This window comes from Acanthopagrus latus, chromosome 2 (assembly GCF_904848185.1).
Source record: "Acanthopagrus latus isolate v.2019 chromosome 2, fAcaLat1.1, whole genome shotgun sequence".
In the NCBI taxonomy this organism is placed as follows: domain Eukaryota; kingdom Metazoa; phylum Chordata; class Actinopteri; order Spariformes; family Sparidae; genus Acanthopagrus; species Acanthopagrus latus.
This window is the reverse complement of record NC_051040.1, coordinates 23,315,492-23,328,043: the sequence shown is the minus strand read 5'-3', so window position 1 is coordinate 23,328,043 and position 12,552 is coordinate 23,315,492. Positions and strand designations below refer to the sequence as shown.

Below are 12,552 nucleotides of genomic sequence, written 5' to 3'. Positions count from 1 at the left end.
CGCCGCTCCCCATGATTATGACAATCACTCCAGGTGGTCGGGGGCGCCGAGATCAGGCTGCTCTGCCGCCTCAAGGGCGCTTGCTTTTGGCACACAAAAACCTTTTCATTTCCAAAAGGTCAATCAATAAGAAAACTGGCTCATTTCCCCCGCTCACTCTTGTATTCCTGAAATTATGCAATAATCGGTTTTGAATGGGCCTCATGGGACTGTGGGAGCCCCTCAGCACATACAGTGGCAGACCATGTAATTCTGCAATTCAAATTTAAAAAGCGAGGAGGAAAAAAAAGGTTGCGGCCCTCTCAGAACCACATGTACAGGTGCACCAATCCACTTTATTTTTCCAGTTCTGTTCCAGAACAAATGCCGGAGCCCCTTCTTCTAATTTCTCGCTTATTAAAAGAGTAATACAAATGCCTAACATTTGAATGCAGTCCAAAGCAATTTAGTTGAACATGAGGACAGGCCTCACGCATCAACAGAGGGAGATGTGCAAATTGCTATTACTCCTTTAGTGTTTAGAGAAACACACCTTTGAGCCGAAACAAATTACCTCGAGTAAAGCATTGTCATATTTAAACTGCACAAGCTAAAAAGATTAACAGCTTAAAATTATTAGTCTGCATTATTTGGTCATTTTGAGGTAATTGGTTTCCTCGATTTCTTTAAAGTAAAGTCACTTTTTCAAAGTCAAATTTTTAAATGTGAGTACAAGCATGATGAGAGACTTTGAAAGGGTGCATTGGAAAACTGGCAGTCAATCAATCAGATTATGGAATCTGGATGGGTATGTAGATTTGTGACGTCAGTACAATATCTGACGTCAGAATTTGCAACTAAAAAACAATACTGGACCAGATCAGTCCCACACTGTACATTTCAAAAGTTGACTTTACTTTAAAAAGTCAGGAAACTATTTATATATATATATATATATATATATATATATATATATATATTTTTTTTTTTTTTTTTTTTTTTTTTTTGAATAATTTAAAGCCACTTTGCCCAAGTTTTCCGATCCAACTCTGTTTGAAACTTTGAAAACAACACTCTGTTCCATTTGTGGAACATAAATCCACTTTCCAAGGATACTTAGAGTACATCTTAGTCCGAATGAGACAGATGTCAGAGAAAATTCATACAACTGTCGCTACTATTTTATTTCAGGATGAATGTTTTCGTATCTTTGCACTCCTCCTGGAGTCCAAATGCCAAGGTTGAGAATCTTAAAAGATGTCTCCTGGTTGAGCCCGTAGAGACAGACATCTAAGGACAGCTGCTCTTCCTCTTCCTTCCCTCCCCCGTCTCTTTCAGCTCCTCGCCTTCCTCTCTCTGTCGATCACGGACAAACTTTTAACTCCACTCTCGCAGCCCCACCTCTCTGAACTCACCATATTTCCTCTCCATCTGTTGTCTGTCCTTACAAAGCACCCGTACTCCCCTCTCCTTCCACGCACATCTTTTCTTTAATTCATTTACAATGAATAGTTGTTCCATGAAGGCAAATGGGTCAAGTGTGTAGCGTCAGTGGTTTGTCAGCCTAAAGTGTGTTTGTGTGTGTGTGTGCGTGTGCGTGCGAGTGTGTGTGTCTTTGTAATACGCATCGGGAGTTTCCTCTCAGCTCCTATTACTCTGACACAACACTTTCTAAATTAGCTGCCTGACACTAACCATCGCCTGAGCCTCAGGGCCCGACCTCAAACCTTACACCACAATGTCTTCCTCAATTTATACACACCTCTGGTTGGAAAAGATATCTCACCAGAAAACGGTACAGCCCTTAAAAAACATCCTCAAAAAAGTAATCTCCTGCCGCCACACCGAAAAAAAAAAAAGAAAAGAAAAAATCTCAATATGGGAGAGAGGGTTCTCAGGTGTCGACAAACAGTTAGAAACCACCACAGCCACTGACCTCGTTAAAAGCGAACACATGGCTGTGGTCGCTTTGTCTTGGCCCATATATGATGGCGAGTCCCCATCAAACTGCTGCTACCCTTTGAGCCCAACTCGCAATTTATATCCTGCAGGTATCAGATACTTGAAGTTGGGATGATTAATGAGAGTGACGTCTACGGTAATGAGCAGTGGGACTTCAGCTGTGCCCTTTTTCTTCCATCCCTGTGGCTGGCATCTGCCCACCTTACACATGTCGGGAAAGAAAGAAAGTAGTCCTAGCCCCGGCCGGAGGGCAGAGCAGACAGACTCAGATATATATATATATATATATATATATATATATATATATATATATATATATATATATATATATATATATATATATATATATATATATATATACCATTCATGGCACATCATGAGAGAAGAAGACATTGCAATTGCATAGAATCGAGCTAATGCAGACATGACAAAAAAACTATTCAAATACCAAGCTGGTGGTGGTGTGATGTTGGGAACATACATACATATTATTTGCATTTATTTGCTTACTTGCTGAGAGTTAGGTGAGAACATAGATGTCGCTCTCATGTCTGAAGAATACATACATATGGAACTACAGTCAGCAGTCGGTTATCATATCTTAGATTAAAGATTGGAGGCGTGGAGGAGTAACTAGCCTGGATTGGTGTAATGGTGCGCTCCACCTAAACTGGGAGGTCGGAATTTCTAGTTTCTTAGTTACCGGTCAGTGATTTCAACTGGGCCGCTCCCTGAAGTCACATTAAAGATCCACATGCAACGTGCATCAACCACTGTGAGGCCTGTACAGTACATCATTTATCTGCTCTTCTGTCTCATTTGTATCTCATTAAATGTTTCCTGTCCCAGCTTTTTATCAGTGGACATGTTGCTCGGGCATTTGGATGTGCAAAATACCACGTAATGCCTCAATATCAATTTGTACTGCTCACATGAATAACAATGGCTATGCGGTCTAAAACTAGTTTTCCTACATTACTTGAACACGATCAACTAAAGTGTGACGTCACTGCGAGCTGCGAACTGGCCGCAGAAGTAAACTTCACACATCGACATGAGAGTTGTATCGATATACTGATCCTACTAATGTCCCAAAATGTCTTCCTCAAATTTTACTAAATTATTATTACTGATTATTTCAAAAGTTTTGGATTATTGCTCTACCTAGACAAAATACTGTTTCACATTTAAGAAAATTAAAGAAAGATAAGGTATCAAGTAAGTGTGTGGAAATGTTATTAGGAGGTCGTGCATTGTGCCAACTATGAGGGCAGTCGGTGCAAGGACGGGCTTATTTGAATTGGACATCTGATCACACTGAGACCCTTCCATAACTGAGCGGCACGCATGGCTAACACCATTTGGTGTTTGCTTAACTTTGATTGGATTAGGATATTACAAAGTGCAATCTCCAGAATTTCCAAGTGAACTTTACCGAAGGGTAAGAAGAGTGGGGGGTTACTTGTGTACTCGCAGGACCAGATTTCATGTCACACTGTGGTCACCTTCTTTTAGTACGGTAGTGAGCTGCTTGCAAAGGTGCTAGTGTTTATTGTGTCATTCCACTCATACTGCAGAGCCTTGACCTCTGTGTGTGTGTGTGCGTGTGTGTGGAAAGACGAGGACGAGGGAGTGAGAGTGTGAGAGAGTAGTGTTGCCCTGCGGCATTTCATCCTTCCACTGGAGCCATCGGCGATGTTAACTGTACTCACTGCAGGGTTATTCCCCAAGATACATCGCATCAGAACAAAGGTGCATGCCACAAAGCCACAACTCTGAGGTGCTGTGGTCAGCGCTGAGACACAGCTGCTTTCACTGGAGCTTGTAGTGCTCTGCCATGATCCATCAGTTTAGTTCACTAAATTTGACTAAACTGTCACCAGACCGCTGATAGATCGGAAAAACAGTCATAAGCAGTCACCAACAGCCTGTTTTATCGATTTATAAGGACTTGTTTTACATTTGAGTTTAAGGATTTACTTCCATGATTTGGCTCCAACATACATTGATTTTGTGAACATTACACGCTCATGCACGAACACTCTCAGCTCACCTCATTACCTCGCCCGTGACCTTTCAATCTCAGGTTGAAATTGGCTTTAACAAACTCGCTTTGATGCATTAGGTGTTCCCTCCCTTTAATGTGATTCTTCTCATTTTTTGTTTTTAAGTCCCCCATTTAATAAGGAGCCCTCACCCCGGCCTCCCGCAACCTTGTGCTCCTCCGTTCCTGCCGCCCTCTCCGCTCCCTCCTGTCTTCCCTATCCCCTCCATTGTGCTCAGGTAATATTATGTGAACTCTCATTACATGGGTGGTACAGTAATAGACTCTTCAGCGCTAAGATCCTCTTTATTATCCGTCAACTGTGGACTACATCTCTAAGCTGATTAGCTCGAGCTGTCTTTTCAGCGTTTTCAATTAGGAGCGTTTTTGAATAGTCAAGCAGATTGCATGCCTTATACTCATTACCGACATTCTCGGAGCGCTACGCAGTGTTCAAATACAGTAATCCAAGGAATACATTGGAGCGGCGAGGATGAAAGAGCCACCGAAGAATGACATCATGGCAGATTTTAATATCGGACTCGCGGGGAAATGTGCGAAAGTAGCTCTTAACAGCAATCCAAAGCAATTTACAGCGGCAGAGAGGCAGTTATAGCATAAATGGCCCAGCTGGCAATCGTACGACTGTCATACACACGCATAATGCTGACACAAGCACACACACACACGCATACGTAACGGTTTAAAACTCATGGTTTGAGTGGTATCATGGTTTTGAGTCGCGGATTGGATCATTTTTCGGATCAGCAGAAGAAATAAAGGGCTAGGGCGAATTAATCTTATCTACTTTGCCCTTCCCTCTCTGTGTCTGCCGTCACCAGCGTTCACTGAATGTATTGAAAATAGAGTGTGAGATTTTCCATTATAATTAACCACCACAGACCACATCACAGTAAACATTGTGACACAATCATAATGATTATTATCGTTATCATCATTATTATTACTATCTGTCACAACTGACATTTAAAGAAATGTCCTAATGAGCATCAAACTTAATACAAACTTTTTGCACTATAAATCAATTTATTCGTCAATAACAAGTTTGTTTTAGTTTTGATTTATTTCACAACATTACTCTTGTATTATGAGCTCTTCTAATAAATCCATGGTTAACCCTCCGTAGACTCACTCAGTGTCAGCACCACAGCACCACAGCACTGTCTATACTAAGCACTGAGATGTTAAAAAGTATTTCACACTATGAAGGGGTTAATCTAAGGGCTCAAATGTATTCCACACTGTGGGGGGGTGATCCATGCAGATTCAAATTGTATGAACATTATATTGAAGACACAAAAGAAAAGATCTTAAGGGACAACTATGGCCTTAGGCCTCAGGATGCAGGCGTTTTCATACAAGAAGACTTCTGGATTAGCTTTAGCTGTAGTTATCTCCATCTGCTTCTGCTGCTCTCAGAGGACTGTGAAACGATGAGCGCTGATACATTCGTCATTCTGAGTGGCGTACAGAGAGCCTGGCTGTTTGGGTGCCACTTATAAAAGCTCAGCCGCGAGCGCCCACGAGGTTGCGAACACCTACATGCTTAATCTCGCTGTTTAACTGTCTGCGTTCGTGTCATTGCAGGCGAGCTATACAGAGGATGCAGGGACCTGATGTCTGGGAAAGAATGAGAGTGGAGGAAGCGGAAGAGGAGGAAATTGAGGGAGAGGAGCGGATGGATGAGGTTGTGACTCCTCGCCTTAATGGATTTGGGGCAGATGACGAGGATATGGCCTGCTCAGTGCCGCGGGTGTACACGCGTGTGAGGTCGCGTGTGCGCGAGGAGTGCATGGTTTTGTGATGTCACTCGCGGCCGCGCCAAAATATGATGATCTCGGGGTATTATCGGTATCTGTTTAAGGTATCCGGCTTTATCAAATACCCACTTGACACAGGAGTCACCACCGTGTTTTATCATTCTGTCTCTGTCTGACTATCTCGCTTTCGCACACACACACACACACACACACACACACACACACACTCACTAATCCATTCAGTCATTGTTAATCCAGCTGTGTGCTGGGACAAAAATGTGCTGTACATGGCTGACAGCCATGTCACCAGAGTGCTGATGTCATACCTGTCTGTATTTTGGTTGCTAATGTTGTCACTGCCGTTGTTTGGAGCCACTTAGGGGCATAAACTGAACATATCAAGGAGCAGAACCTTGTACCCTTGTACCCTGAAGCACGCCGAATTCCTCTCCAGGGAGATCATCAATGTCACAAACGCATGTGTCTCTGCGCTGAGACAAGTGTTGGTGTCATGTTCTCGGTTGTATTAATTTGACAAAGAGCTCATCCTCACTGAGAGCAGCAGTCTGGGAGAGGAGGGCAGAGGAGAAGGCGGGATACAGACATGCACACTTTGAGGATCTCTGCAGTAGTCATGTACCATTTGCCAGAGAACAACTGCAGCGGAGCAGCAGAGAGTCAAGTGCTTCTTCCCCTGGCACCTTAGTGGTACTGGTAGAGGAAGATGAGAGCTTTCTCTATTTCAAATGAGATTTTTTTTTTTTTCCAAGCAAGCCATCATAGCTACTTTTGCTGCTGTGTTAAGATACAATATTTTTCATATTATATCAGATCTTATAATTTCCATACAATTTCTGCATGAAATAAGTTTTCCAAAATAAAATAATGCAATCAACTTTTCACCCTTTGTGAAATTGTCTGTTTGATTTCCCAGGTAGAGTGGTGATTAAAGACGCTTGGCAGTGTCTGTTAAGTTCCTTTGTAGTTGTAATTCTCTGTCATAAACTACAGCTCCTACAAGGTAACAACAAGCAGCGTGAATGAGCTGGCAGCCTGTTAGATCTTCCGCATATGTCAGCAGCATTGCCAGCAAAGATTTGCAGGTAGTTGTCTCTGGCCTTCCTCGGTCCGGAGTTTACCAAGCTATAATGTAAAGTTATAATATGCAACATTCCTGCATTCAAATGTCATAAAACAACTAGATGTTGGTCGTATATTTTGCTGCGGTATGTACTTGCATTATCCTAAATATTTTTTAGGCATTTTGTTCAAGGTACCTGTGCATTTCATTTGGTTTCCTGGAGATATTCAGAGATTGAGGAAGGGAGGTGGCGAGTGAGTGCAGGTAGATACGTTTTTCATTGGCAAAGGTGGCTGATTAACAGTAAAAGAAAACAACTCCACTGATATGAAACTATTCATGATTTTTGTTTTGTTCTGAGTGAGCGACCCTAAGTGGCCTTTACGCACAGCTCAGTTAAAACAGGTTGCACCGCACACAAGAGCTCTAACGCAGCAATGTAATCCTCAAAATTTAAAACCACTGTCAAGTGTATGTGTTGTCGTAAGCATGCTAATGTATGACAATGAATTACCCTTTACAGAGTTACTGTGTGACAGGACAAATGGAAAAGGATTGGACACAATTGGACACATGTGGTCTGACGGAAATTAAATTTGTACCAAACATCTGTGTCAATAACATTAAAATCCACCTTCAGTCAAAAACATTTCAATTTCTTCTTGTTCCTTCAGGTGAATGTGTGAGCTTCGCTGCATAGAATGATGAATGACTACAAAGCTGTGCTCACATTCATTGTGTGACTTTTCCAGGAGCTCGCTGAAAATCTGATTTTAAGAGGCAGGAATACGAGCGTGATTGAAGGAATGGGTGCCTTCTTGGCTGCAAAAGTGTGATGCAAGTCAGACACACTTTTCTGTCTGTGTCTGAAAACATTAATGGAGAGGTTCTTCAACTAAATGACCCAATATGGCTGCTTATGTAAAAAGCGTTTTTCAGGGTAGGTCTGACGTATCATCTGGCTTTGTAAAACTGCTGTATTAGGATGTTGTGTTACGGCTCATTGACTACTACTTCACGGAGTTGATTGTTTTTGATAGGACAGTGCCACGGAGTTATGGAGAGCCAGTGCAATCAAATCCTGCTCAGTAGTTTTGCTGAAGTACTGCACACACAACATGTAGCTCCATGCATTCCCATGGGGGTGGATTTTTAGGACTTTCACATTAGAATCCGGGGGGTGTAGTCTGTGTTCATGAAGCCCAGATTAGGATTTGACAGCATGTGGAGAGTGGTTGGCGTGGGCGTGTATGTGTCGACAGACAGTGAGAGGGATAAAGAGAGAAACACTGAGGAGCAGACCATGTACAGACATCCAGAGATTTACAAAAAGGCGCGGGGGGGGAGGCGTATATTAAAAGGAAGTTATGAGGAAGAGATTATGTGAAAGTGGGCGGGGGGAAATTAAGACCCATGAGAGAGGAGGAGCAGTTGGACTGGCATTGAAGATGGTGATGGAGACTGAGTTTAGAGCCTGAATGGGAGAGGAAGAGAGGCATCACAAAAAAAAAAAAAGAAAGAAAAGAAAAAAAGAAAATGCAGCTGGGAGGGATTGACAGTAAAATACAGAGAAAACAAGAAGAGGAAATGCAGCAGGAAATAAACCAGAGGGACAGATAGAGGCAGAGATACTGAGCACTAAAACGTAGTAGAGGAGACAGCAGATGGTGGGGATTATTCTGGACTAAAATACTCTGGGATCTACAGAGGGGAGGCCGCAGACATAAACCGTTACAGACTCCATCTGCCAGAAATAGACCAAAAAGAGCTGTAGGTCCACCATCGCCATAACGATCAAATCCTGCCTAGATGGCAAAACCCAAAACAGCACTAATTGTCATCCTAAAAACAAATTAAGGGAGATGAAATGGAGAATTATTCTTGTGTGGTTTAGTAAAAATCAGTTGGGAGAAACCTCCTGCCAGTCGTTAGAGGCGGGATATTTTCTGTAGCAGGTGCCTTTGTGCCGGAGTATTTCAGGAGATGTTTGCTTGTGATTATGGCTGATACTATAAGACAACCCTAATCCACGTTTTATGTTCACTGTGATTAGCATAACAGGCTCTACTAACTGTGTGTGCGAGCACGCAGTGAGAACAGCGACAAAGTGGCCCACAAATCTCCCCAATAATGCCTCGATATCCATCCACACACTCACACACACAGCGCAAACACACACATAACTACAGTCTAATGCCTGCTAATCATCCTGTATCCCTATGCATGCATAAAAAAAAGAACAGCAGAGTAAGAACAAAGCAGAACGGAAGGAAGATAAAGACTTTGTTTGTTTACCTTTCCCTGTGTGTAGATCAAACCTTGAACCTGCAAAAAAAAAAAAAAGAAGAAGAAGAAAATATAATTACTGCTGCGTTTTGAGTTAACACCAGTGAGGCGGAGCAAAATCATATAGTGTGCCGCCACACTGATGAAGCCATTTAAAGTAAAATCAACAACATTAGCTTGTCTCTGTGGGCAGGTAGAACCCACACCATGCTCTGCTCCTGTCTGCAGCTTTCCTCATGCTCCTCTGTAATTGCCTATTGAGCCGTGTCGCTCAAGACGTGTGCTTTATGTTCCTGCAACAGCAAGTAATTGTTAGTACAGTCTAGTCTCAGCTTTACTGTTAGGATGGACAACACATTGATGTTATTCTCTGTGTGTGTACAGTGTGTGTGTGTGTGTGTGCTATTGACTAATTATCTACCCTGAGAGGGGACAGTTAATTAAATCCGTCTCTGGCACTGAGCATAAAGTAATTATTGTGCATGCATGCATAACCACAAAAAAAAAGAGTCAACAAACACATGTGCGAAAGACATGTCACGTGCACACACACAACGCAGACAAAAGTATTCCTTTATGTGTTTGCGCAGCAAGTTGTGACCCCATTGACTTGCATCTGACAGGCTGCAAATGCTGTAAAACTAGGTAAACTATATCACTTTTGGTTAATTTTGCTCACAGTTGCCCGACATACATTTTAACTCATCATCTGACTAGTCTGGAACTCTGTGGACTCACTGAGCTCCTGCATGCACATCGCCTCTGTTTCGACGAGGTTGTCTGACGAGGGTCTCTGGGAGAGGAGCACACCAGTATTTCCGCATTTCATTCTGCTGCTGTACCAGCAAGAAAATTACAGATAATAACGAAGCTAGCTTTTGTTTATTTGTGTTTGCTGTCCAGCTGTCGTATGTCAGAGCTAATGGCAGCTCATCTGCTCTGGCTATCTTCTGGCATGTCATTCTTCTCAAAGTGCCTTTCCATTTGTTTGGCTGCAGTTGCTCTTGACAGCACCACATAGTCGGGTTCATGGCGTGAACCCCTCGCCCTCTACCCCGCTGACAGAGATTATACCTCCTCAGACCAGTGCATCGCATAGATCAGTGGTTACCTTGACATCCTTAAAGGGTAACGCCACCAATTTTCACAGTCACTCAGTGGCTAAGTTGCATTGTGGATGTCATAAAGGAAGAAGAATGTGTGGAATAAAAAAGGGATCTCTCTGATTCTGCTGCACTGATTCTGATCTTTTTTTATTATTTTTTTTTTTTATGTTTTTGAGTTTAAAAGTGTTGTAGGGGTTGAATGCTAGACCATGGACTGGTCTCAAAACCTGGTGCCTAGATTTCCTACAATAGAACTTAGCCATCAAGTGACATCACTGGAGGAACTATACCGAGTTGCCCTTTAACTAAACCAAAATCGTCATTCAAATGGGCAGCAATCAACCTACCACCCTTCTTCTAAAACATTGAAGACACGTTTTGGAGTTTTGGTCTGACTTTTTTGCAAACAATTGCATTCTGTTGCATTCTTATTTTCATTTTACACACCCAGTTCAAATTGGTTTTTTTTGTTGTTGTTGGGTTTTTTTTTTTGTTTTTTGTATTTGACCTCTGCGTGGTAGCAGCTTACATGTGACTGGCGCATTATCAAAGTACAAAGTCCACAATAGAGGTCACTGAGAGGGCACTTGCAATATATTGTTAAATTGCAAAATTGCAGAGGACACAGAGGACAGAACAGAAAAATACTTTGTAGATTTGTTTACATCATCATTTTGATACATAATAAATAATAGATTGACTGGGAATATGAATGAATGTTTTATACGCCTCCCAGTGCCAAGCTGCGCCCACCAACCCTGCCAGTAGTAAATTCTCCAAAACAACATTTTCTCCCCAATTCCCCCAACCACTCTGCCCTCAATTACTGGTTTCCAGTCTGACGTGGTTGCACTTGGACAACCCAGCTCATGTCTGCAGGATGACAGACCGTGTTCTCTATTGGTCTGAACAGATGCCCGCTACATCTGCTGCCTGATAACAGGCACTCTGTGGGATGGTCCAGCGCTGGCTGCCGGTTGATCAGTGACATTTCGCTGAGCCACAGTGAGTGTTTGAGATTCACATTCCCCAAAAGTGCTTTGAGTGTTATCATCGGTGATAAAAGCATTCTGCCTGGACGAAATCACTTGACATGGCTTCTCTGGGGGAAAAAAAAACGTACATTTAGGTGTGTGTTTTTATCTCTTCACTTTCCTAAATAACAGAACTTTCTCAGGACTTACTTTCCTCAGATCTCACGATTTACAAGCGGAGTAAATAAACCAGTCTTTAATATACTTTTACAGTTTCAAACAATCAGTCCATTTTCTTTTCATGCAGAACACTGCTTTATTGTCCTGCACTGTCGTTCCATTCACAGGACTGTGAAAAGAGGAGACATTGGCAGTTACGATCTGTCCCCTGCAGGAAAACCTTTGATTCCCTCAGGCTGAACTGAGACTGACCACCCAGGCCACAGGAGCCGGGGAAACAACAGCAGCTGCTGTGGCATACAAATAAGCCTTACAATCAGCTACTTGCACACACACAATGCCAATGCTGTTCATGCGGGACTTCATGCCAGGGGTTTCCAAAAAAGTGTGCAACATATTTTGAATCTTAGGAACAAAACTTATTTGGCCCTATCATAACCAGCACTGGGTTCTGTATCCATTTGGCATATTAATTCATTCAACCATGTTCCTCTGACACCACGCTCGGGTTGGGAAGCTCAAATGTCATAGCTTACTGCTGTGTTCCAGGTTACGAGTTGTTTAAAGGTGGGGAATCTGACAAATTGTTATAATTTCATGGCCTCCTGATTGGGCAGCATCTGAAAAGACAATGGATAGTGAAAATGTGGAAGGACATCAGGTCTTACTTTAAGGGAAAACACATTTGATTCTGCTATACAGCTAACATTAGCATTCAACCACTTTCTAGCTAACATTCAATAGTGTTACACAACACGATAAGAAAGGTGTAAATTTGATTCTGAAATATCAACGTACATCTTGGATGAATTCATTAAAACCTGAAAGTGAAATGAACTTAATGTAATCAAACAGCAGTGTTAGCTAGGAAGTGGTTGAAGGCTAACATAAGCTAGCAGGTCATCTAATATGATGTTTTACCCTGAAAGATGGCCCCATGTCCCTACAGATGTTCACTATCATCTTTTCAGTCATGAGAGGGCAAAATGATAACAATTTTGCTATCTATGAGAGTTTCTATGTTTATCCAGTTTGCAACTTGGAAAACAGCAGCATAACCACCCTGAACATGATATCAGGGGGCAATGGGCGCCGCGTGAATAAGGTTAGTGAAAGAAACACATGAAACCCCATGGTTCTTATTTAAAAAGAAAACATT

At 42.2% G+C, this 12,552-nt stretch overlaps 1 protein-coding gene across 1 annotated transcript in view; it reads right to left on the bottom strand.

Moving 5' to 3' along the window:
• Nucleotides 1-12,552, bottom strand: part of igsf11 (immunoglobulin superfamily member 11) — a 104,328-nt gene that overhangs the window by 64,466 nt on the left and 27,310 nt on the right. Inside the window, exon 2 of the mRNA XM_037117620.1 lies at nucleotides 9,143-9,172. Coding sequence (XP_036973515.1) covers nucleotides 9,143-9,172 — 30 coding nt within the window. The remainder of the gene's footprint in view (nucleotides 1-9,142; nucleotides 9,173-12,552) is intronic.